The following is a 24,469-nucleotide window of genomic DNA, read 5'->3' on the forward strand; positions in this document are numbered from 1 at the left end:
GCTACACAGATCGAAGCATATCTGCTCCATGTATCATTCGATTACTGAAGAGAATGAAAGGGCATATACAGTATAACTGACAGATAACCCAAATTAAATGATGCTACAAAACACCAGATCGTCGTATCGTCAATCACCTTTCTTCAAAAAAGAGCTCCACTCACATTTTATGTGAACGGCGACGATGCTCTGTTTGACCACAACTGGCGCAAACGGCATCTTGCTGCTGATTGTTTCGCCTATTATCGTGAAAGTGGGCAGCGAGGCATGGTTGAAAGATGAAAAAAAGGTTTAACAGGTCTTGATAACTTAGTGTAGATCATGTGATTTACAAAATCGCTAATTTTTTCAAAGATTTTATTTCTTTAATCCATTTTCTTATTTTTAGTATATCTTAAACCTGCATTCGTCGAGTAACTAACCTTAGCATAAATATCCAGTGAATCTTGACTAGTAGAAATAAACCAATCAGTTATCTTCCCGTTGTATCCTGTTCTTGTTTATGGTTCTTGTCCCAGTTGATCTTATCTCTAGGAACTGTCATTCTCTACCTGCGTTTAATACCTCCAGAAACATCTAACAATTTCAAGGCCGACCGCTCCAGTCCTGTTATATTCCTATTTTCCGTTGACTATAATTCTTCGCTTTATTCCCCTTCCCATCCAGCAATGTTGGTTAACGATGCTGCCAAAGATACTTTACTGCGTGGGTTTCTGCAAATCAAGATACTCGCTGTTTATCCGATGGCGCATTCTCAATTAAATCTTTTACAGACACTATACCAAGGAAAAAAAAAAAAAAAAAAAAAAAAAAAAAACCCGGAAATGGAGTCATTTAAGGAAATTTACACCACAAAATTATCGCTTTCGATGGCAACTAATCTTCAAGCGCATGTAGTCAATTAACTTAGAAAAAAGTCATCGTAATTTCTGCTGTATTCTGCAGTGATAAAGATCTCAACAACATCATAACAGTTATACCAAAATAATAAAAAAAAAAAGAAAAACACAAAAATCATAAAATGGTCCAAAAAAGTTGCTCACTACAGGGGTCGAACCTGTGACCTTGGCGTTATTAGCACCACGCTCTAACCAACTGAGCTAAGCGAGCGGAGCACCCTTTTTCCGCTCTTCATCACTTTTTTCTCGTTTTTATAGCGGGAAAACTTTTAGCCGGAATTACACCTGTTCCACCCTCACCTAAATCCCTCCATCCATCATCCATCCGTTGCCACATCGTGCATCGATCCACTATCGACCTATCCCTGAAGTTTGAAATCGTTTCCATCGTTCTTCTTTGAGATATCTCCAGTTCAAGAAAAAGTGTATCAAAGAAACACAACGTTGATTTCAGCCAGTTCCATCGCCGAATCTCGTTTTCCGGTAACCGCTTCGATCCCCGCACCACCTTTTGTGTCCGAACCGGACTCCAATTCTGAATTTCGCCCGCCGACGTCGCATCCCAACTCGATGTCCACCACCACTCCACCTGAACAATTTGCGGCCATGCAGGCCCAAATTACTTACCTGGCTGCGCAAGTCACTACGCATCGTACGGAACTTGACCAGATCCGTCGCCTACTTGAAGAAAACCAGCAACTGCGTGATGAGAATGCTCAGTTGAAAGCCCAACTTGCTGCTGCTACTGCCAGCGCTCCTAAGCCTACTGTCCCCATTTCCCCCCTTACCACTGAGGCTGCAACATGTCCCACTCCAACCACTCCTACACCTTTGGGTTCTGATGAATCCACCTGGGCCACTGTGTCCAAAAAAATCCGCCCTCCGCGTATTAAGCGCACTGTCCGAAGCTTGGCTGCTTCAGTCCGTACTTTCAAGGAAGCTGAAGGCCCTGGTGGCTTCCAGTACCTCTACATCCCTCGTTCCCGCAGACTCACCCGCCAAGAAGCCCGTTCTCGTCTTCGCCGCCTTGGAATCGACCCCTATAGAATTCTAGACATAACTTTCCCTGCTCGCTCTGTTGTTGGACTTCTTATCCACAACCAGTACCGTCCCTCCGTTCTTGCCACACTTGAAAAGCATACCATTAAGCCCTTCCTTGATTTTGACCCTCTTGATCCTGTCCACCTTGCTGATCCCGAAATCAAAAGTTTGCCACTTGAGGAACAACACCTGTTTGCCGAGACCCTTCACCATAGTCGATGCGAAAAAGCCGTGGCCCGCCTTCCTTACCACCTTGCCTCGCCCATTGCCCGCTCCTTTCTAGATGATGCTATCTTTAATGAGGCAGATGTTTCTCGCATTCTGAGTTCCTGCCGAGGTGCTCCCGTTTCCCCTGCCGAAGAAAAGTCTTCTGATCCTGATACCGATATGGTCGATGCTAAAAGTGAACGCGCCCAAGCCCGTAGCGGCACACTTTAAAGATGATTGATCCCAATCACCCCTTCACTCCTTCCTTGTCAACCTCTCTTGCCACTCATTCTCGATCGCCCCCACCCCCAACCCCACCCACTCCCACCCCTCACTTCCGCATCGGCCTATGGAATGCCAATGGCCTCCAAGCCTCCTTGGTCGATGATATCCTCCAACACTGCCAGTCCTTTTCTCTCCTTTTCATCACTGAAACCTGGTTACTTTCCCCAGCTCGACTCCGTACTTCTTGGTCTCAGTACCATTTGTATGGTAGCCCTGTTGCGGGTAATTTCCGTGGTTCTCATGGTATTTCTGCTCTTGTTTCCCCCAGCTTTCCTTTCCACATTGTTCAATTCCCAATAACGTCACCTCATGCCCTTGGGCTCCAGATCGGCCCTTCACTCCGGGTTGTTTGTATTTATCTGCCGCCCTCCCTCACGCCTGATGAAGTCCTTGCCGCTTTGAACGCAATCCCACTGACCAATGATACCATCATTTGTGGTGATCTCAATGCTCGCCTGGGCGCTCTCACAGGTGATCATCGCTCCAATACCCGCGGATCACTACTACAAGACTGGGTAGAAGAACGTAATCTCCAGATTCTCAACATCTCTTTAGCATATGGTATTCCCACTTTTCTCAACTACCGGAATGAACAGCTCCATAGCAGCATCGTCGACTATTTTCTTACCAATGTGCCTCAACTTTCCACTCCCTCGCTAAAAATCTATTCTGAACTCCACCTTGGCTCCGACCACAAACTGTTGGCCTTATCCTTTGCCTACTCTGACCCCACTACTCTTGTTCACACGTCTCCTTCTTCTTCTTCAAGCCGTCGCCTCTGGAATCTATCGCGATTACAAGAAACGGACGTGCATCGCTTATATGTTGACACTTTTCACTCCCTGTCAGACCGTCTTCTTACACAACTCCAGGATCTTTCTCAAAACCCGCCTTCCACTCGACCACCGATCGACCAACTGAACTCCGATCTCAACGATCATATCTACACTGCGCTGGACAAATCGGTCTGTCGTCGTGCACCCCGGCCTCCTTCATGGAAATCATTTTGGAATACAGAGCTCCAAGCCCTCGCAGATGAAAGAGAACGTTGCTACCGTCGCTGGCATCGAGCCATTGGTCTGGACAAAGTCCCATGGTGGGATCGCCTCCAACACGCTGCTGCCCGTTTCCGTTGTGCTGTACGATACGCTAAGCGTCAGGCTTGGCGCGCCTTTTGCGATCACTTGGCCCGTGGGGATTTCTCGCGTGCAACTGCAACCATCAAAAGCATCCGCAATCGCCGCAACCAACAGGTACGCTTTACTCATCCTGATGGCCCAGCTATTGGTGCCCAAGTGCTCCGCGACCATATGGCGACTGTTTACTCTGGTCAACATTTGCCACGCACCCGACCACCACTGCCACCTGCACCCAGCCAGTCTCTCCCTTTCGATCTCGCATCTACATCCCTTTCGCATGCGTTTACCAGAGAGAATATCATTGCCACTTTGAAACGACTTCCACGCCGAAAAGCCCCAGGTCCAGATGATTTTCGTGCCGAAATGTTGATACCGATCGCAGACTCTCTTGCCCCTTTGCTGACCCACCTGTTTACCATCTGCACCCAATGGTCTTATACTCCCACAGTGTGGCGTCATGCCCAGGTAGTTCCTATCCACAAGAAAGGTGCCCCTCACGATCCTGCCAACTTCCGCCCGATTTCACTGACCTCGATTGTACGCAAACTTTTCGAGATGATTCTCTTACCTACATTGGAAACCACCGCCCCACCTCTAGACGTTGCCCAAGGGGGATTTCGCCATCAACGTAGTGCTCTGGATCAAGCCCTCTGTCTACACGACTTGATGCGGGCCTACCGCGATCGCCACAACCACTACCCTGTCGTTGCTTTTTTGGACATTAAGGCCGCTTACGATACTGTTGACCGCCGGGTTGTCTGGCAGACTTTACTTGCCTCTTCCACGCCTCTTGTACTTGTCTCGCTACTAGCGCACATGTTCGATGATGTTTCCGTCACAGTTCTCTTGCAAAACCAAGCCTCCACTCCTTTTACTCCGTCTACTGGTGTGCTACAAGGGTCTGTGCTCAGCCCGTTTCTTTACTCTTTATATATCAATACGCTGCCTGCTCTTTTGCGATCTGCTGCCTCAAATTCTACCACAGCGGTGCCCTCCACATCACCATCGAGACCACCTCGCTACGATGCTTTTGCGCCCAATGGCTTACCGTTTGGACCCATCCCATCTGACAGTGACCCCATTGCCTCGTCGACTCCCATCAACTGCCTGTTGTACGCGGACGACATTGCTTTGGTTGGATCAGCCCGCGAGGTACAACACATGCTCACCCTTGCTGAAACCCACTCTCATGTCCTGGGCTATAAATGGAGTCCTCCTAAATGTGCCATCCTAAATGCGCCTGTTCCCACGTCTCGTAGCTTTGTCCCTCTCTCCCTGTATGGTGATTCGCTCCCTGCAGTGGATGAATTTATCTATCTTGGCATTCCGTTCCACTCCAAAGGTCTGGCCACTGCTGCTCTGATCCGACATCGAGCACGCAGCACTTTCTTGGCAATGTCCCAGCTTAACGCTATGGGCCTAAATCGCAATGGTTTCCCACTTTTATTTTCTGCACGAATCTACGCAACTTTCATCCGACCCAAACTGGAATATGGTCTCTCAATCGCACACTTACTCCAAAAAGACCATAAAGAGCTCGCCCGTGTCCAAGATCGATGCCTTCGCATGATAGTGGGCGGCCATAAGAGTGCTTCTACTCAAGTGCTGGTTCACATCTGCAACCTCCCGAGCATGTCATTCCGCGCTGATACCTTGGTCCTGAAATTCTGCCTGCGGATGAGCTACCTGCCCGATGATTGCCTCATGCCTCTTGTTTCTTCGTCTGTGCGTTTGTCACTGCTGTCACGCCTCCAAGAACGTCCAATTGTGGTCGATCATCCTGCTGAACAGATGTCTTCCTCACGCCTTACCACTTGGCTACGCAATTATCGGCAACGTCACTTCACTGCTTTCCTGACCAGTACCCAAAGAGTTCTAATTCGAGCCTGCCGCCCTACCCTGATAGTGGATCCAATACTCTACGTCCCTGCTTCGCGAGCTGATCGTAGCCGCTTAGTGCGATGGCGTATGGGCTGGCTACCGGGGAAACCTCGTCCTTGTCGCTGTGGCTTCAGTACTACCACCCGTTCCCATCTCATGGAGTGCCCTGTTGTCCCTTCCCAACTTTGGTTCTCCCTTCCATCCTGTGTTCCAAATTTTCCTGGCGTTCGCATTGATTACGTTTTGAATCAACTGCCTCTTTCCCGTTCCGCCTCGGCACCAACTTATTGGTCAGACCTTTGCACCATCCTCTGGCACTTTGACCAGCTCTGTAACCCTGACGGAGATTACACAAGTGATCCTACCCCCGGCCAAGTCTGGATAGACCTCTCGCCTCCTACTGCCTCTCGCGAATCGCGCCTGGAACTGCCTCTGGCATCTTCCTCCCACTGCGACACCATCTAAGCACGTTGCGGAGGGGACCATGTAGTGAAAGGTAGCTTAGTAGCCTGTGTTCCTCTACTCTCTCACCCTACTTTTTTTCTTCCATCTTTTTGTGATCTATAGATGTTTTTTTCGTTTTATTTCTTAACTGTCCCATAGGGTAGCCGATATCGATTTCATAATCATTAAGGCCATACCCCTCAATAAACATATACATTTTCGACTGAGCTAAGCGAGCTTTTTTTGGAAAAAATCAAAATTTGCTATATGGCACCAGAATTCGTGACTGCGCTTTTGCGGCCGTTTGATCACGTTTGGACGATTTCATTGGCTGTTGATATAATCACCTTCCATATCAAGGTTGCTGTTGCTCAAATGGTGGCATTTGCGTTCACGTAAATTCGTGAGGGCCATTTTTTCTGAAGGTGCTTTTTAATGATGTTTGTCTCAAGTCTCGACTTCTGTTCTCGATAGGGCCTTTATAGGTAGTAGTTTGTGGGTTTGCACATTTTTTCTATCGTAATATATTTAGAAATGTATAGATGCCAAGCTGCAAAGGGATATCCATTATGAAAAATGAAGCCGGACTTTTTTTCACAACACTCCTCATTCGCTTTCGCTTCCTAGGGATAAAAGACACTGTGGCCAGTGCGGATTGGATTAGCAAGCGTAGAGTACTCTAATTTGTCCTCTTTCTTCGGAATAAAAATGTAAAAGTGTAATGAGCATTATCGCACGGCTGATATGATTATTTAAATTTATTCAGCTCGTAGGCTTCGAAAGAAAATATTCGATGATTCAGATTAGCTTCTCTGTCTGCTTAATCCACTGCTCAATTTGGGGGGATTGTTGCTTGACTTCTGGGTGGCTCGGATGGCTAATCACTTTGAGCTAATCATTTGTTGCCAGTAGGCAACCCATAGAGCGAACGTATACCCATTGGACACAGAGGTTAAACAACAAGGGAGGGGGGAAAACACAGACTGGATGAACATAAGCATCTCTGAACGGAGATGATCCGAACCGGGAGCTTTTCGCCGAGGGAGTCGATCCAGAGTCTTGGCAACGGTATCGGTAGTAAAGAAAGGAACGTGTGGGGTTGCTGATGAAATATCGAAAGGAAGGGAAGATGTGGGCGAGACAAGGGTGAACCCGAACCAGAATAGACTGAGGCCAGGTGATCACCCGTGGCTATGCACCAGCGGCTGGACCATCAAGGTGCGTGAATTGGGCTTGTTGACGGCGACGGTTTCGAATGGACTTGATCTTTGACATCGCTTGGGAAAAATCCCCACGAGCCAAAGCATCACAAAAAGCACGCCATGCTTGCCTTTTCGCGCGGCGGACAGCAGTTCGGAATCGCTGGGCAGCTTGTTGGTGTTCATCCCACCAGACAGCTTTGCCGATGCCATGGCACGACGCCACCGCCGGTAGGTGCGATCTCGATGATCAGCCATGGATTGCAAGTCAACATTCCAAAATGATTGGCAGACGCTGACCAGAGTAAACATTGGCCATATAGTCGCGGAGGACTTGAGCGCCAAGGGCAGGACCATACGGGTGGGTAAAGCGCACCTGTTGGTTGCGGCGATTTCGGATGCGTTTTATGGTCGCAGTTGCACGCGAGAAATCCCCACGGGCCAGCTTATCGCAAAAGGCACGCCAAGCCTGACGTTCGCTAACGCACAGCACAGCGGAGACGGGCAGTAGCACGTTGTCCAAGAAGTTTGGGAAGATCAGCTTCTTCAAGGATATTTGCCTCGACAAAGGAGCGGGCAACAGGGGAAGCAAGATGACACGGGAAATGAGTTACGGCTTTTTCACAGCGCGTGCGATAAAGATCAAACACGAAGGCTTTCTGATTTTCGGTGGACGTGGCTTTGATTCAGGATCGGCCAGGATACTGATATCCAGAGGGTCGAAGTTTTCGAGGGGTTTGATTTCGGCCTTGACAAACTGGGCCATGGCGACGTCGTAATATTGGTCGTGGACAAGAATTCCAACTGACAGCACGAGGAGGGAAACCGATGTCCAAGATGCTTTAAGGGTCAATACCTAGACAGCTAAGGCGGGTTCTTGTTTCCTGACGAGCCAGGCGATGAGAACGGGGAACGTAGAGGTACTTAAAACCTGAAGACTCAGTAGGTGGCTGGAAGGTGCGAACATCAGCAGGTTGGAGGTGATCCCGCCAAATAAATTTGTCGAGGCCAGCAGCACGATGCCAGTGAGGATAACATCGCTCACGTTTGTCAGTCGGTGCTTGAAGCTCAGCTTTCCAGAAGAATTTCCAGGACAGGAGGCGAAGTGCACAGCGACCAACCCATTGATCCAAAATACCGTCAATATGATCCCAAGGCATGTGGCGGAAAAAATCAGGAACAAACGGTAGAAGAGAGGCGGAAATATCAAAACACGATACACCACGAGAACCGCAGAAATCAAGGATAACACAGGCATTCAATGAAATCGAGACGAACTTGAATAGTTGCAAGTAACCAATGGCGAACAATGAAGAAAAGAACCGACATTAATGGAGGATATCATCGACCAGAGAGGTTTGGAGACCGTTGACATTTTCAGCGGGCAATGGTGAAGATGGGGTGTAATTGACAGAATCTGCAGCAGACGAGCTCAAGTTAGAAAAAAGGAAACGCGCAGAATAAGTCGTGGTTGACGCGGAAATAAGTCTCAATCAACGACGTTTGTCACGGATTTCCTACGGACACGACACTCTGGCACGACATTCCGGCACCAAATTTTCGCCGAGTCACGTGATATTACACGACATCTTGTGTTATGGGCGCCAGTTGATGTCGCGGTATAAGTTGGTTATAAACTCCACTCGAGCATTACTGAAAATATAGTAGAAAGTCATAAATAAGATGACAAACTGGTTAAAAGCATCAGCAGCCAGTGAAGGTACGTTCTGAACGATTTCGCCTTACGTGCTTCAAAGCTTCTGTGATACTGATTTTTTATCTATTTTTTTTAGCCACAACAAGCATAAATTTCATTCAGTGCCTTTCATCAAGATTATACAATGGGTGATCGACTATTCCTGCAATAAATTCTACATTTTTTCGACTGTCATTTGTTTGCAATTGGTAATGACTTGTTGATGCTGGATAAACTGACGTGGTTGAGGCATGATCGGACTGCGGAGTCCGGCAGTGATGAAATTTCGAAAGGCTCATGATGGCATAAACATTATTTAAACAATCGATATGCTTTTTTCCTGACGCAAATATTTACAATAGAGTCTGTTATTAACGGGTGATGAATCCAAAACAAAAAAAGAAAGAGATGCAGGAAAATAATTGATCAATCTTCGTCTTCATCGCTCATCAAATGCCTGCGTTTATGTCTTCTCACAGTAATCCGTTCTTCATCCTCTTCCTCTTCCTGTTCGTCTTCTTCGGGTTCTTCTTCTTCTTCTTCTTCATCCTCGTAATCTTCTTCCTCTTCCTCTTCGTCACTGTAACGATTACTGCTTTTATATTTATCCATGCCCTTACGCTTCGCTTGGGCCAGTCGTTCTTCTCTGGAACGCTCTTCTTCTTCATCGTACTCATCATCGTCGACCACAAAGTCATCCTCATATTGATCCTGTTTTCGGGAAGCGTATGTGGGTGCAGCATCGTAATCTCCATAATCGTATCGACTGCTTCGGAAATCTCCGCCGTAGCGTCCCTGTGTCTTATTTCGCTGCGCTTCCAACTTTCGCTGAGCACGCAACCGTTCGTTCTCTTGCATCTCGAGTTCCTGTTTGAGTTTCTCAGGATCCTTTTCCGTAAAGAACATTTTGGTTTTGATCTTCTTCACATGTTTGTCAGCGATCTGTGCCGTCAAATGTCGATGCGTTTCGCTCTTGAGATCACTGGGACGCAGGGTCATGTAATCTGTGAATTCAAGATGGCTCTCCAGTACTCCCGATTGCGGTTGTTGCGCTAACAAAAAGACATGCTCGTTTTCGGTCATTGGTTTCTCATTGATATCGAAGCACTCGTCGCCAATCATCAAAGAGCGTGTACCGTCTTCCCATTCCACTATATGAGAGTTGGATTGCACAATCTATACACTCGTGAGTTTTTTTTTTTTTTTTTTTTTTTTTTTTTTTTTTTTTTTTTTGCTATTTCATCAATAGCTGTTAAGAACGACAGCACTTGCCTCTTTTCCGTCTTCAGTGATTCGCTTTCGCCAACGCATCGTGCTTTCGACCTGTTGTCGAATATATTCCTGTCGTTGCGCATCAGTCAGTTCGGGATCGGTCTCGATCTCCAGTTCTTCAGGTTTGAATGGTTTGATCTCGACATTGAGATAGCTGGGTAACTTGGCAAGATAATACTGAAAGAATGATACTGAGCGACACAGTCATATACTGCCACGCAGCAACCCTTACTTTATCGTCTATGCTGGTAGGTAGTGGCAGGGCAGGCATATCCAACGGAAGTTCCACACGTCGTTTTTCGAATTTCTCCCTTTCGTAATCGTCTTCACCGTAATGTTCTTCTTCCTCCTGTCGCATTTCCCGAGGAGATTCCTCCTCCGAATAACTGAGTAGCATGCATTCCATTATCAGGTCGACGGTAGATTAAATGATTATCTGTTGCATATTTACCTCCTTGCTCGCTTTGAAGGACGATGTACTGGTTCTTCATCCTCTTGTTCGTCATCGCTGCCAAAGAGATTATCGATATCACTTTTTCTTCCTTCCTTTGTTTCGCTGTCTACACTGGAAGCACGTCGACGCAGAGACGATCTGCTCTCGTCCTCCGGTTCCGATCCGTGTGCAGATGGTGAACGACCATCGTCAATATCTGAAGCTTCATCTTCAGATCCAAAAAGATCCCCGAATTCGCGATTGCCCGAACCGTTCGAATGCTCGTCCTCACTGGCCATAATATGAATGAAAAACCATAGTAACTTTTTCGCAGCTTCCACTTTTTTTTCACTTTCCACTTTCGGACATTGAATCATTACCTACGTCACCAGAATGGCCTCACGCGCGCGGGCGTGTGCGATCTTGAGGTGTTCATTTGAAAGATCAAACAAGTTCTCCTGCTTTCAATCAATAATTCACCAAGGAAACAAGTATTATATGATCGATAAATTTAATCCATAATATATTGGCTCTTAACAAGCCGTACCCGCTGTGCAATGGATGCCGCCTGCCACCGGAGGCCGCCCTCTTACATTGAGCGACTTTCGTCAGACAAAAAGCCTAACGCATACACGGCATAACCTGGGCGAGAACTCTTGACGGAACTTCGGTATATTAATGACAATTTTATGGCATACGTTGCAACGTGATTTGTTTCTGAACACGCGCAGGGCAGCACTGGTCCCCCCCCCCCCCCCTCAGTTCCATCCCGCCCAGGCTATGATAGATCTAGAAAGATGTGTGGGTATGTTGGGTATTTAAAAAAATGAGTTAGTAAGCTCTTTGATTGATTCAAATTTTCATAGCAAAGGAAAAGAAATTGGACTTGCCTTTGAACCAAATGGTGTACCGGAAAAAAAAACGATGAATACGGACCGCCAGGTAAGCTTCTTCTTCGATGCAGAAAATAAATTGCTTCCAGGGACAGTTAAGCGATGGATCGGTGGTGTCAGCTTGAGCAGGCAAAAAATATTGAGTGCCAGAAGTGACGGTAATTTCGAGCTGGATTCCAGATATCGAGAGTTTCCCGAATAAAAAGAAAGAAAAATAAAAAAAGTACATGATGATATAAAAAAAAAACAATGGTCGCGTCAGTAAAAACCTCCTAAAAAACCCTGTGGGAAAAAAAGAGGAAAAGACTGCGAAAAGAATATGTACATGAAATATAAAATAGAAAATACAATAATTGGGAAGACACCTCGAATACGATATCATGAGAAGCAATCCAAAGAAGAGGAACATGAAGAGGACGCGTAAGCGTTTTCCGATGAAAAAGATTGTCACACCACCGACGATGGCATCCGGTTTCGCCAGATGGATGGATGGATGGCGAGAGAAAGTCAAGTTGTAGTATCCAAAACTTGTCAGGCGAAAAGAAAATGGAGAAATCCGGAAGGTAAAAGAAGAGATGGAAAATAAGAGAAGTAAGTCTATTTTGCCGGAGCAAAATCGATGGTAGACCACTCGACGCTTACCTTTTTGAGGATGGTAGTCGATTTAACCAAGTTAGATACACGGGATAAGAATGGTCTGGATGATGGATGCGGATGGGATCTTGATACAATGATACCTAGAGTTTTCCAGGTAAACAGAAAGAGAGAGAAGACCAAAATATATGATTTCCCATGGATGAAACAATAGTCACCCTTCTGATGCATGAATTCATAGATCGAAGCACGTCTGCTTATGTATTATTCGATTCATTGAAAATGAAAGAGAATGAAAGGACATATACAGTATAACTGACAGATAACCCAAATTAAATGATGCTACAGAAGAACGCCAGTCGTATCATCATTTAATTTGGGTTATCTGTCAGTTATACTGTATATGCCCTTTCATTCTCTTCAGTAATCGAATGATACATGGAGCAGATATGCTTCGATCTGTGTAGCTCATCATTCATGCATCAGTGAGGTGACTATTGTTTCATCCATGGGAAATCACATATTTTTGTCCGAATTTTTTCTTCTTCTATAGTTTTGCATCTCTTCTGTTTGCCTGGAAATCCCTCACTATCATTGCATCCATCATCCATCATCCAGACTATGGCGTGTATCTGATCCGGTCGATTCGATTATTATGAAAAGGTACCTTTTGTGTGATACGACTATCCGTTTTTCGACAAGAAAAAATTTACCTGTCCTTTTTCTCTATTCTGTCTTTAGCTTTTGGTTTTCTCTCCGGTTTTCTTTTCGCTTGGCAAGTCATCCATCCCTCCAAATCTTTCTACTTTGTTCGCGCTCAAATGTGGCCAAACCGGTTTTTGTCGTCAAAGGCATCGTCGGTGGTGTGACTCTCTTTTTCATCGGGAAACGCTGACGCGTCCTCCCCAGGTTCCTCTCATATGGATTGCTGCCCGTGGTATCGCCTTCGATATTTCTTCCCGACCATTTTATTTTGTAGTTGTAGTATGTATTTTGTATTTTAGTGAATAGTCTTCTTGCAGTCTTTTCCTCCTTTTTTTCCCACAGGGTTTTTAGGGGGTTTTTACAGACGCACCTATTGTATTTACTTTTTTTTTATATTTGTATCTTTTCTTTATTTCGGTCGGGAAGCCCTCGGTATCTGCTGCATCAAACATCAAAGGTAAAATATCTTGACGACATTTGAATCAGTCAAAGAGCTTACTAACTCATTTTTTAATACCCAACATTCCCACACGTCTTTGTAGATCTATCATAACCTTGGGCGGGACAGAACGGAGGGGGTCAATAAGTGCTGCTTTGTTCATTAAAAGTGTTTCATGGTATGCCAGAGTATTGACATTAATATACCAAAGTTCCATCAAGAGTCTCGCCCAGGTTATGCCGTATTGCGTTAGGCTTTTTGTCTGACGAATGTCGCTCAATGTAAGAGTGCGGCATCCAGTAGCAGGTGGCATCCATTGCACAGCGGGTGTACGGCTTGTTATGTAGAAGAGATTTATTCAGTCAGAATACGATTTAACTTATGTCGACCTTCTTGGTCCATTTCCTATGATTAACTTGTAAATGAATATGCTGAGAATTCGTTCTATGACTGAAGGTAATATTTTTTATTCCAGCAATAACAAAAAAGAGAAACATCGAGATACGGTAGACGCCTGCTCAGTCGAATCTCTATTAACAACAAAGTATCACCTTTTGTGACTTCCCATCTCTGCGATAAAATTGAAATTGATTAATTTGGCCATCCCCCCGTGTTTTCCTTTCGGCATTTTCGGTTTTTAATGATCGGTGCGAAAAAGTGTTATTGCAATAAAGATTGCATTCATTTACAGGTCAAAAAAGCCGGTCCCACGCAAGGACGTTGGTTCTGGAAGGTATGTGGAACAATCTTTCAATTTCATCAGGCATATCAGTGACTGACATGATGTATTCTGCAAAAGTGTTTCCGTTCCCAGTGCAAATACTTTAAATGGGACGATGATCCAGCGCAAACATCCACTAGCACAGCAAGGCCAGAGCCGGCTGCAGGGCCATCCACATGTCAAAGTTGGTCGTCGCACAAAGGATCGCTGTTTCATGCAAAGAGATCCAACGTTCCTGTACCACGAGATCGGACTTCATCGCCTTCCAATGCAATGATTGAATTTGATGTGCATTCCACGACCCGAATAGGTATCAAGATGGCGTATAACGAAACATTTCTACCCACCATCCGTAGCATTGAAGACGCTACGTGGGATCCACAAACAGGAAAATGGACTATACCAGCGACGTTACAACACTACAAAAAAGCCCTGGACGTATTCCACGCCGCATCCAATAGTCATGGTATCGTGGTGAAAAAGCTCCCAAATATGATTGAAACTCTTTTGGATGTGCCTGATTTGCAGGCTGCTGTCAATATTCATGATGCAGATGTGCGAATGAACCGCTTACAAAATACTGAATTGTGGCAACAGTTGAAGAACTTTCAGAGAATAGGCGTGCAGAAAGGAATTCGGCGTCATGCACGCTTTCTCCTGGCAGACGAAATGGGACTCGGCAAGACGATTCAAGCTTTAGCGATCGCTTATGTTTATCAAGAGACATGGCCCGTTTTAGTAATTGTTCCCTCGTCGCTGAGACTGACATGGAAGGCCGAGATACAACAGTGGCTGGATCTCCAAGATGAAGAATGCCCTGTTATTTTCAAAGGAAGTGATCTCAAAACAGCAGCGACCCTCCCAATAAGCACCAGTGAAGGTGATGACATTGATAATATTCTTATAATTGAAAAGCGGTCGTTCACTGAGTAGTACATGTAGCTAATTCGTCCGATAACGACTTTCAAACCGGTGTATCCCGCTTCTCAGGCAGGAAAACGATGAAATTCTGTATCATCAGTTACGATTTGGTGAGCAGAAACGCCGAAGAGATCACTGCTAGAAAATTCAAGTTCATCATTGCCGACGAGAGTCACTATATCAAGAACCGTGCTGTAAATATTCTCTGTATTCGAAATAGTATCATGTCAATTCAGAATCCCATTAGGCAAAACGGACCATTGCTTTGCGACCGATTTTCCACCAAGCAAAGCACGTTATTTTGCTCTCTGGCACGCCTGCATTTTCAAGACCTGTGGAACTATATCCGCAACTAGAAGCCTTGCGTCCCGATCTTTTCACCAGTTTTCATCAATATGGCTTGCGGTATTGTGCAGGAACATACCAAGCGTTTGGGTGGGATTATTCAGGTATGTTTGATTATTGTTAAATAGCAAAAACGGCATCTCAAGCGTTTTATTAGGATCGACCAAGCTCGAAGAATTGAATTTTCTATTAGAAAAGACGATCATGGTACGACGCCTCAAGAGAGATGTTGATTTGGAGCTACCAAAAAAAACGCGGCAGGCTATCTATATGACCTTGGTTCCTGGCAAAGCAAAAGAAGTCAAGTGCATCAAAAACGAAATTGATAATCTCGACAATCAAATCCGTTTGTCCGATGCATTCAACAGAACAGCATTCCTGAAGAAGCAGCGGGAGCTGCTTTTAACTAGATTGGTACGCAGTGAGCTCAAACTATGCTTCATGCGACGGCGGCTCATACTAAAAGCCCAATGTGGTAGTACGTGGAGTCTGGTAAGGCCAAGCTACCCTCCATGAATGAATATATCGGTCATTTGCTGGAGAGCACGACGAGCAAGATAATCGTATTTGCTTACCATTTGGAAGTCATGGATGGTATTGAGAACTTTATAACCCAGCAACATGCAAAGGTAAAGAGACGGTGCCTTTTTTTGGATGGGGTTTGCAATTAAATTCATTGTTGTCATAGATTGGTTGGATGAGAATTGATGGGCAAACAAACCAGCAAGTTCGCCGATCGTTGTGTGAAGATTTTCAGAGCGATGTCAAAGTGCGAGTAGCCATCCTGAGTATTGCGGCCGCCAATGTGGGTCTCACGCTTAGTGCTGCCGATGTTGGTAAATATATCATGGGCGACCGCCAACTCATATATTTAATCACTTTGTCATTTCTTGCAGTCGTATTTGGCGAACTTTTCTGGAACCCGTCCCAACTCCTTCAGGCGGAGGATCGCGCTCATGTAATTTGAACCCTCAAGTCGTCCTCAGCTTATGCCGTCTTGACCATTTGTTACCTTTCCGTCTTAGAGAATCGGACGTGTTGGTCCAGTAGACATCAAGTATCTTTTAGCCATGGAAAGCATTGGTAAGTTGAATTCTCAAAAATATTTCTGTACTATCAAAAGCGCAACATTGACGGGGGCATATTAGATGGCTTTCAGTGGCCAATGGTGAAAAGAAAGCTTCAAATCGTCGGAAAAGCGTTAGGTACGTGATTGCTTTACTGGATGTCAGGGCGCTGCTAACACTCTCTATAGATGGTGGCCAAGACAAAGTGAACCTTGACATGTCTGAGAAAACAGAGCCAGAGGAAAAGCGGCACAGACCGTCCCACCACCAATGACCTCACTGAAGCTGCTTGTTCCTATCTATCGTGATGGTATTTTATGTAGAAGAAGAAGAAGATCAAAAACGATTGAATCTAACCGTGGCCATTGCTATACACTTGGTAGTTGCAGGACCTTGATTCGGCCGGTGATGTTGAGCCTTTATACATCGAAATCATTGCTTTATATGTAATCGTTTATTCTCATTTCCCATACAGCTATGAACTATTAGGCTTGACAAAATATTATGTGCTTCCAACCAAACCACAAGTGCTGTACCAAGAACCCACGGGATATTGTCATGGGTGTGTTCCGCATCGCACATAGTCACCCATCGCAGCCGTAATTGCAAACATAAACGGCATTTTCTCAAGGCCCATGGTTTTTTTCAGGGCAGAAACTATGCTTTACTCAGAGACGATGTGTAAGAAACAGAGTACAGTGATATTCCTGGATACAAAGCATAGGGATCCAGTCATCGATAAAAGGATAGGAACATGTAAAGCAGACCAAAGATATAAAACAAAAATCAATTGATAATGTTTTAGTGGTCTGTTGCTTCTTTAGAAATTGTGATGAGCAGCTACTATTCACATTCCTCGCCCCTTTTATGTGCACTTAACAGAGGCTATCATTTGAATATTTTTGGTGTAAATTATCCGACTCCTTTCCCAAGATCGAAAACTGCCCACGCCATTTCCGCCCTTTTTATTACTGCTATCGACTGTTTTTTTACATGCCCACTTTAAATATCACAGATATTGGATCCCCTTCTCCTCAGCGGCGTATCATTGGAAAATCATCGCGGCCACCCCATCCCACATCCCCTGGTCGTCGACGGAAAGAAATCGGTAATTACTGGCTGGGTAGAACCCTCGGCAAGGGCTCGTCAGGGAGCGTCAAGCTCGGTATCCATAAAGTATCTGGCGAAAAAGTGGCAGTCAAAATTATCCCAAGGACCTATTTGGCTTCCAACACGTCGGTGGAGCGAGCTGTGAAGCGCGAAATTGCCATCATGAAGCTCATTGATCACCCTTATATTATGCGACTCCTGGACGTTATCGATCTCGCTTCATCGTCGAATTTGTAAGTTGGATTGTCTGTAACATGAGGACCTCATTAACCAGTCTCGAAACTCTGGACGGCACCATGTAGATACTTGATTCTGGAATACGTTCAGGGCGGAGAATTATTTCAGCATTTGGTGTCGAGGGGAAAGCTGTCCGAATCAGAAGCCCGTCGTCATTTTCAACAGATCATTTTTGGCCTGGATTTCTGCCACCGACACCGAATATGGTAAATAGGCGATCCACATAAAAACCTAGCCATTCTGTTGTTGTTGTTCTTCTCTCACCGCCATGTCATTGACTATAGTCACAGAGATCTCAAGCCTGAGAATCTTCTCCTGGATGAGAAGAATAATATCAAGATTGCCGATTTCGGTATGGCTTCTTTACAACCGGTTGGGTCATTGCTGGCGACAAGTTGCGGGTCTCCCCATTATGCAAGCCCCGAAATCGTCACTGTAAGTGCTGCAATAGCGTATCTCAACATGTCTGCGGGAAAGTGACCGAGCAAAGAAAAAAAAATCGTAACAAGCATTTGATCTAGGGTATTCCTTACAACGGCGCAGCTTCTGATATTTGGTCGTGCGGCATCATTCTTTATGCTCTCCTTTGCGGCCACCTTCCTTTTGACGACGAAGATATCCGCGAACTGTTGAACAAGGTGAAAGCAGGAAAATATAAAATGCCGTCTACAGTCTCGAGTCAAGCACGTGATCTTATCGAGAGGATTCTGGTGGTCGATCCGGCAAAAAGATTGACGGTAATGCAAGGGAAAGAGAGGAACGGCTGGATCCAGTCCTACCTGAAATTAATGAAAGTGAAGGACAGATGAAAGATGTACAAGAGCATCCTTGGTTTACAAGTGATCCTCTTCCGGATGTATCACTGTTACCCAGTCCACCCACAGCGGAAGAAATAGGTCGACCTGTAGCGTCCGTCAATGACATTGATGATCGTCTACTGGATACATTGAAAGTTCTGTGGACAGAATGGACATCCGAAGCCATCATTGATTCTTTGCTAAATGAAGAGTAAGCGTTTGCTAAACAGAAGCGAGGAGTTAATCCAACCATCTAATCTAAACGGGACAATTAGGCACAATATGCACAAGGTGACTTATGTGCTCTTGCAACGACATGCCAACAATTACTGGCAAACAGAAAGAGACGATGAAATTCGATCTCTTACTTCGCCTGCAAAACGGCGGCGTCCAGCAACTATTTGTGGCGTTGCTTCTGGTAAAGATTCTTTACCGAGCATCGATGGCATGATGCTTCATTTGGCTGAGAAAGAACGGAAAACTCCGCGCGTCATGCAACAAGTGTCTGAAATTCAATGTTCGTCCCAAGCCAACTTGCGCGATTGTCATCAACGAGATCAGAACGCTTCGACGGAAACCGACGATCCTATGGATGGTCTATCTGCCATCCCACCACCTCCTTTACCGCCCAAGCCACGAGTCATTCGTGCCGATCTAGGACATCATGATCTGACTGTTCAAGCAGGTGTTGATCATTGGTGGATAAACCAAGTGCAATGTGCTTACGGTTCTTCCCAGCCACCCATAGACCGAGATCACAGAGGGTATATATGTTTTGCTTACGTACAAGAGTTTATCAACCCGTAACTAACCATTGTTGCGTTTTACCGAAAGCTATCGCGTTTATCCCACCACAGCCTTACAAAGACCGGTCTGCACGGCTGGTCATCCGCTTTCATGCATTCATACGCCCCATATCAGTGACCATTTTCGACGTACCTTACAGCAGCATGCTTGCACTCAACCGCCCAATCAACGTCCTATAGCCTCTCTTCTATCTCCGCGTGCGTCATTGCCACATCACTTTCACGTTCACAATTCTACCGACATGCATTATTCTCACCCACGGACAGAGCATAACCGGTACCTAGCGGGGCTGTGTTCTCCTGATCTTCGATTGTCTGGACATACGGAACGTAACCGATTTAGTAGATTTACCCAATTATGGCAGCGGTACCATCATAATCGAGTTGATCCGACCATCAAATCAAGACAAGCGCTTCACCGGTTGTCCATGCCTATCCCGAGCCCTAACCTTGACTTTGATCGAAACCCCGTATCTGCTGTCAGTCAATGGGCGCAGACACCGTCGCCACAAGCACGTCGCGAATTTACAGTATTATCAAAAGAATCCCGTGCTCTGCGTATGTTTGGAGGATCGTTAGCCACCAACGAACGACAATATTATTATTCAACAGCATCGAATTCGGGAGAAGAACGGGCCGTGGATAATTCGCATTTAAACTCTTGGCTTCCCGGGTTATTCCATTTCAAGCAACCAAAAGTATGCTCCATCGACTGTTATGCCAAAGACGAACGCGAAGCCGTGGGAAAGATTGCTCAGGTGCTGGAAGAGGTGAGTTTTTATGCCATTTATGTGAGTTAAGTTCCCATTACTGATATCTTTTTGTATTTTTGGCCAATATTATAAGTGCATGCAGGGCCATATTGTTGAGCAATATGATGCGAATGGATATCTGAAGCGCAAAGGACAGATGACCCTACCAGGCATGGGTAAGTGGCTGATGGGGAACCATGGTGTCTGAGGTGGAAAATAACTGATCAGTGGATACTTTAGATCATGCACTACTGAAATTCAAACTGGAGGTAGTTCGAGCACCCTACACAGACAACAACCAGCGACAAGTCATGAGAGTGAATTTCACACAGCAGCAGGGAGAGGCGATGGCGTTGGTAGCTGCCGTGAAAATGGTAGAAACCGCTTTGAATACATATCAAAAGGAAGCTGATCTGATCGCTGCAGCTAATGGCTGGGCATGAGCTCCATCGGCTGAATAAAAAACAAGAAGGATACCTGTGCTAAATTCTTTTGATGATTTTTTGTTTACAAATGAATGTTGCAAGAGTGCGAAGAATGAATATCAATTATTATTATGCGCAAAACAGATAAATAACAGTAAGTTTTATTTTTGAAAAAAGTAAAAAGGCAACCATAATGGGATTACAGAAAAAGTAGCAGATGGAAAAAAGTTTATATATACAGAATGATTATGCCATGCGTTCAATGATATTGCACAAGCTGGTTTTGTCCAGAGGAATATAAAAGATTTCTGTACCATCTTGTGATTGCTTAGAGTGGATGATTTGATGATCTCGAAATTCCGTCAGTTGAGATCGTAGCGCCAAGTCGCTCGAAGTGTAGAATCCTTCACGGCATAGCTGATAGTAGCGATGGTACGAAAGTCCCACAGCCTCTGTACCGCGTCCATCCATATTGGCTACCTCCATCTCGACCAGTTGTTGTTCCGCCAACACTTTGAATACACCACGAGCGTTACTTGTCAGGGAAGCTAAAACGTATTCAATACCACGAGCACCACCCACATCGCCGGTGCGCATCAACAGAGAGTTCTCAAAGCTGGTTTCCACGAGATAGTTTTCGTAGGTGGTAACATCGTGCCAGATCCAATTGAATCGACTCGCTTTCACGTTGTCCCAAAGTAAGCCTGCATTAATGTGATCGACAGAAGCGATAAGGTGGATATTGGATGCGCAAGCCAGCATGGAGAGCGCCGATTGGGCTTTTTCATTTCGGAGATTACCGCCATCGACGTTGTGAACAATGAGATACAAACGGTCATAAGATCGTTGCTCGCTTTTGAAGTAGTTGCAAATCATGGAAACATGTTCCTGCAACTGTCCTGGAGCACTCACACCCATGACGCCAGCCGTGATCTTGTTCAAGATATCTTTCATGGTGATGGTAGGGAAAAATCCATTCACGACAATGATGGGACCGTCAGTCAGCACGTTACGGGCGAATTCGTTGAGAAGATTGCGCTTCGAACCGTAACCGTAGAACAAGAGGTTGAAATCGGAATGAAGTTCAAAATACCACTGTGAAAAATTCTGCTGATGAAAATTGTGAAGAGCTGTAATTTCGTTTGCGTGTTTCTCTGGTGCCGCTTCCAAAATGTCTCTGAATTCCTGAGGCTCCAGTACCGCCAGCTTGGAAAGAGTGTTGTTGGACGTTTTGGATTTGCTATGCAAGTTTTGAAAGTACCGTTCGTAGCCGACCCTTTCATCTTGCGCAGTTTCGTCCGCGGCTTCGTGGTCGGAGGCCTCTTCGTCCTCTTCTTCGTCTTTCTCTTCGTTGTCTTGATCCCCACGTAAAAGTTCAGCTTGACGTTCCTTTCGCCGCCGTTTGTCGACTGCAGCTGCGGGCGTTTGTGTTTGCTGTGATCGTTTGGCTGCAGTGGAGGTTAAACGGATGGCGTTTCGTTTCGATGCCGGTCCAGACTGATCACTTTCGATGGTATCTCCCATGGCTTTCTTCATCATTGTCGAAGCCGACTTTTTTCTGCCGGTTGCGAAACTGAACATGTGCCGACCTTGCGTCTGATTTTCTTTGTTGTGCTCATCGTCGTCTTGATCGTCGTCCATGCCCACGCTGGCGTGCGTGATTAAACGATGTGTAGCGAGTTCGCTGCCTTGTGCAATGAATGTGTCGTCTTTATCGTTCTCCGTGGTGTGCTTGTGGTTATCGACAGTCATGCCAAGGTCGACAATGGCGGTACCTGTGCGTCTTTTCTGCCTTGGTCCCCGAAGTTTGCGCTTTTTAGCAAGCGCTTCTTCTGCTAAAGCAGTTCCTGCTGAGACGGAGGATATCATATGAATGGGAATCTCATCGTCGTCTTGTTTCTTGATTAGCATTGTGTGAGTGAAAGCACAAGGCCAGCACAAAAAAAAGTTGCCAGTGAAAAAAGCCGGCTTTATGTGGTCCCTTCGTGACGCGTCTTTCTTGGCAAACCAAATTACGGCACTCCGCAAGACCCAGCTGGGGCCCTTTATTTGATCATACACGATTCAAGTAGCCCATGGCCAACAATATACCCACAGACGAGTACGTTGGAACTGTTCTTCGTTTACTTTTTCGTGGATATTTAAACTGTTTAATTTATACTATTTCTAGTGTGGTTCGATTAATTATCCAGTTTTTGAGGGAGAACAATCTTCAACGCACGCTGACAGCTCTGCACAATGAATCGCCCGTATCTTTGAATGCCGTTGAAAGCAAAGAAGCTTTTCGACAAGATATTCTTCAAGGACGATGGGACACCGTATTGAAGCAGTTGGCCAGCTTCAAAATATCACCCGACAAACTGATCGCCCTTTACGAACAGGTACAAGAATTTCGTAGTTGACGTGGTACCACAAGCCGAGATCTCATGCATAGCTTCGGCATTCAACCATAGATCATTGTGGAAATGGCCGAGCTTGGAGAAATGGATACAGCCAAGGCGTTGCTTTACAAGAGCGAACCGATGCAGCTACTCAAACAGCGCAGTGTCGAACGATATCTACACATTGATCATTTATTATCACGACCGCAGTTTGATCCGACAGCCGTGTACCCTAGCGGTATAACGAAACAAAAACGTCGCGAAGATCTTGCAGATAGTATGTCAACATCGGAAATGAGTGAATGATTAAACAATCATCTTATATCTCGCCTTAATTTCTGTAGCGCTCATGGAAGAAATTACGACAGTGCCTTCTTCTCGGCTACTGGGGCTTCTCGGGCAATGCTTAAAGTGGCAGCAACATCAGGGATTACTGCAGCCTAATTCTGTGTACGATCTCTTTCGAGGGGTGGCTCCTGTACAGAAAACAGAAGAAGACGCTTTCGTCTCCAAGCCATATGTTAATATTAAGGTAGGGATTGGATACCTCAATTGGTCAGTGAAAAAAAAAGCACAAGAGAGTTAAGCAATGAGGCTATAGTTTCCCGGCAAGAAAACATATGCAGAATGTGCTGTGTTCTCACCCAACGGGCAGTACTTGGCTACTGGATCCGTGGATGGATTTATTGAACTGTGGAATTACATGACTGGCAAATTACGGAAAGATCTACGGTATCAAGCAGAGGTACATTTAATATTTAAAGAATATTTTTGCTCGGGCTGAATAGACAGTGTTGGTAATGGATAATCTAATCTCTTACTGAAGGATCAATTGATGGCCATGGATAAATCGGTGCTGTGCTTAGCTTTCAGTAAAAACAGCGACTGGTTGGCGTCAGGGTCTATTGATGGCAAAATTGCGGTAAGAGCTGGAAATTAGCAAATCAATGACGGAGAGCTTGGGACTGACCATCGGCTTATGGGATTACAGATATGGAAGGTTCAAACGGGCGTCTGCCAACGGAGGATATCACCGGCTCACAGTCAGGGTGTCACATCAATATGCTTCAATAAGGATGGCACCCATGTCCTAAGTGGTGGATATGATCAGACTGTAAAGGTTCATGGGTTGAAATCCGGAAAGATTCTTAAGGAATTCCGCGGCCACTCTTCTTTTGTGAACAGCGTTCTCTATTCCAACGATAATTCCCGGATATTAAGTGCCAGTAGTGACGGTACAGTCAAGGTAACATGAAAAGAACGCTCAACTTGATGGGGTTCATTCGTTATTATAACTAAAAGATATTTTTGACAGATTTGGGATGCTAAAACAACCACATGTCTTCACACCGTCACACCCCAACCCAACGCTGATGCAACCAAACTGAATACAACTGCCACTCTAACAAGTCAAACGGTTCAATCCATCCTGCCTCTCCCCAAAAACATTGATCAAGTAGTGGTGTGCAACAAAACAAACACACTGTATATCATGACAATGCGCGGTCAAATTGTCAAGACATTTTCACACCAGAAAAAGTCGGGATCGGACTTTGTTGCAGCGGCGACTTCACCGCAAGGTGAATATATTTATGGTATGGGAGAAGATTCCACTCTATACTGTTTCCGCACAACCACAGGACAGTTGATGGGCCAGATGAAACTATGCGATGCAGAGGTGATTGGTATGACCGGTCACCCTTTCTCCAATGTGATTGTATCCTACGATGATGCGGGATATGTGTACTTTCTCAAACCGTAATGATGTAAACTATATAAA

At 45.4% G+C, this 24,469-nt stretch overlaps 7 protein-coding genes and 1 non-coding gene across 8 annotated transcripts; 4 read left to right on the forward strand and 4 right to left on the reverse strand.

Annotated features, from left to right (window-relative positions):
• Nucleotides 1-1,036: 1,036 nt before the first annotated feature.
• BYT42DRAFT_t47 lies at nucleotides 1,037-1,110 on the reverse strand. Its single transcript has one exon. It is a non-coding gene; the product is annotated as a tRNA-Ile (tRNA).
• Nucleotides 1,111-1,334: 224 nt separating this feature from the next.
• On the forward strand, nucleotides 1,335-2,523 carry BYT42DRAFT_560422 (uncharacterized protein). The gene has a single exon (XM_051567232.1). It carries the CDS (start codon nucleotides 1,470-1,472, stop codon nucleotides 2,376-2,378), a length of 909 nt encoding a protein of 302 aa, XP_051426346.1. The 5' UTR covers nucleotides 1,335-1,469; the 3' UTR covers nucleotides 2,379-2,523.
• Nucleotides 2,524-7,077: 4,554 nt separating this feature from the next.
• Nucleotides 7,078-8,255, reverse strand: BYT42DRAFT_611571 (uncharacterized protein; the record flags this gene model as incomplete). The annotated part of the gene is made up of 4 exons (XM_051571517.1): nucleotides 7,078-7,337; nucleotides 7,396-7,574; nucleotides 7,710-7,899; nucleotides 7,952-8,255. 4 exons carry the CDS (start codon nucleotides 8,253-8,255, stop codon nucleotides 7,078-7,080), a joined length of 933 nt encoding a protein of 310 aa, XP_051426347.1.
• A 962-nt stretch (nucleotides 8,256-9,217) lies between these two features.
• Nucleotides 9,218-10,795, reverse strand: BYT42DRAFT_611572 (Leo1-like protein-domain-containing protein; the record flags this gene model as incomplete). Its single annotated transcript, XM_051571518.1, has 4 exons — nucleotides 9,218-9,942; nucleotides 10,060-10,240; nucleotides 10,296-10,449; nucleotides 10,515-10,795. The coding sequence occupies 4 exons, from the start codon at nucleotides 10,793-10,795 to the stop codon at nucleotides 9,218-9,220; spliced, it is 1,341 nt and encodes a 446-aa protein (XP_051426348.1).
• Nucleotides 10,796-14,409: 3,614 nt separating this feature from the next.
• On the forward strand, nucleotides 14,410-16,645 carry BYT42DRAFT_528488 (P-loop containing nucleoside triphosphate hydrolase protein; the record flags this gene model as incomplete). Its single annotated transcript, XM_051565373.1, has 12 exons — nucleotides 14,410-14,683; nucleotides 14,839-14,963; nucleotides 15,017-15,218; nucleotides 15,272-15,464; nucleotides 15,525-15,528; nucleotides 15,594-15,754; nucleotides 15,817-15,950; nucleotides 16,011-16,072; nucleotides 16,140-16,197; nucleotides 16,263-16,319; nucleotides 16,370-16,491; nucleotides 16,565-16,645. 11 exons carry the CDS (start codon nucleotides 14,410-14,412, stop codon nucleotides 16,453-16,455), a joined length of 1,356 nt encoding a protein of 451 aa, XP_051426349.1. The 3' UTR covers nucleotides 16,456-16,491; nucleotides 16,565-16,645.
• A 345-nt stretch (nucleotides 16,646-16,990) lies between these two features.
• On the forward strand, nucleotides 16,991-20,365 carry BYT42DRAFT_528492 (kinase-like domain-containing protein). Its single transcript, XM_051565374.1, has 9 exons — nucleotides 16,991-17,524; nucleotides 17,594-17,734; nucleotides 17,813-17,963; nucleotides 18,050-18,265; nucleotides 18,334-18,536; nucleotides 18,601-19,089; nucleotides 19,160-19,901; nucleotides 19,978-20,059; nucleotides 20,124-20,365. Exons 1-9 carry the CDS (start codon nucleotides 17,175-17,177, stop codon nucleotides 20,324-20,326), a joined length of 2,577 nt encoding a protein of 858 aa, XP_051426350.1. The 5' UTR covers nucleotides 16,991-17,174; the 3' UTR covers nucleotides 20,327-20,365.
• A 72-nt stretch (nucleotides 20,366-20,437) lies between these two features.
• On the reverse strand, nucleotides 20,438-22,262 carry BYT42DRAFT_560444 (origin recognition complex subunit 2-domain-containing protein). Its single transcript, XM_051567233.1, has one exon. It carries the CDS (start codon nucleotides 22,217-22,219, stop codon nucleotides 20,555-20,557), a length of 1,665 nt encoding a protein of 554 aa, XP_051426351.1. The 5' UTR covers nucleotides 22,220-22,262; the 3' UTR covers nucleotides 20,438-20,554.
• A 121-nt stretch (nucleotides 22,263-22,383) lies between these two features.
• On the forward strand, nucleotides 22,384-24,451 carry BYT42DRAFT_611576 (WD40 repeat-containing protein SMU1-like protein; the record flags this gene model as incomplete). The annotated part of the gene is made up of 8 exons (XM_051571519.1): nucleotides 22,384-22,409; nucleotides 22,479-22,689; nucleotides 22,762-22,966; nucleotides 23,034-23,221; nucleotides 23,291-23,434; nucleotides 23,516-23,611; nucleotides 23,681-23,935; nucleotides 24,005-24,451. 8 exons carry the CDS (start codon nucleotides 22,384-22,386, stop codon nucleotides 24,449-24,451), a joined length of 1,572 nt encoding a protein of 523 aa, XP_051426352.1.
• Nucleotides 24,452-24,469: the final 18 nt, after the last annotated feature.

This window comes from Radiomyces spectabilis (assembly GCF_025331425.1).
Source record: "Radiomyces spectabilis strain NRRL 2753 chromosome Unknown BYT42scaffold_3, whole genome shotgun sequence".
Lineage (NCBI taxonomy): Eukaryota > Fungi > Mucoromycota > Mucoromycetes > Mucorales > Radiomycetaceae > Radiomyces > Radiomyces spectabilis.

Coding starts and splice junctions, on each gene's coding strand:
- BYT42DRAFT_560444 (XM_051567233.1), bottom strand. CDS start 22,219: ATGCTAATCAAGAAACAAGACGACGATGAGATTCCCATTCATATGATA.
- BYT42DRAFT_528492 (XM_051565374.1), top strand. CDS start 17,175: ATGCCCACTTTAAATATCACAGATATTGGATCCCCTTCTCCTCAGCGG. Junction 17,525..17,593: donor CTCGCTTCATCGTCGAATTT/GTAAGTTGGATT, acceptor GGCACCATGTAG/ATACTTGATTCTGGAATACG. Junction 17,964..18,049: donor CAAGCCCCGAAATCGTCACT/GTAAGTGCTGCA, acceptor CATTTGATCTAG/GGTATTCCTTACAACGGCGC.
- BYT42DRAFT_560422 (XM_051567232.1), top strand. CDS start 1,470: ATGTCCACCACCACTCCACCTGAACAATTTGCGGCCATGCAGGCCCAA.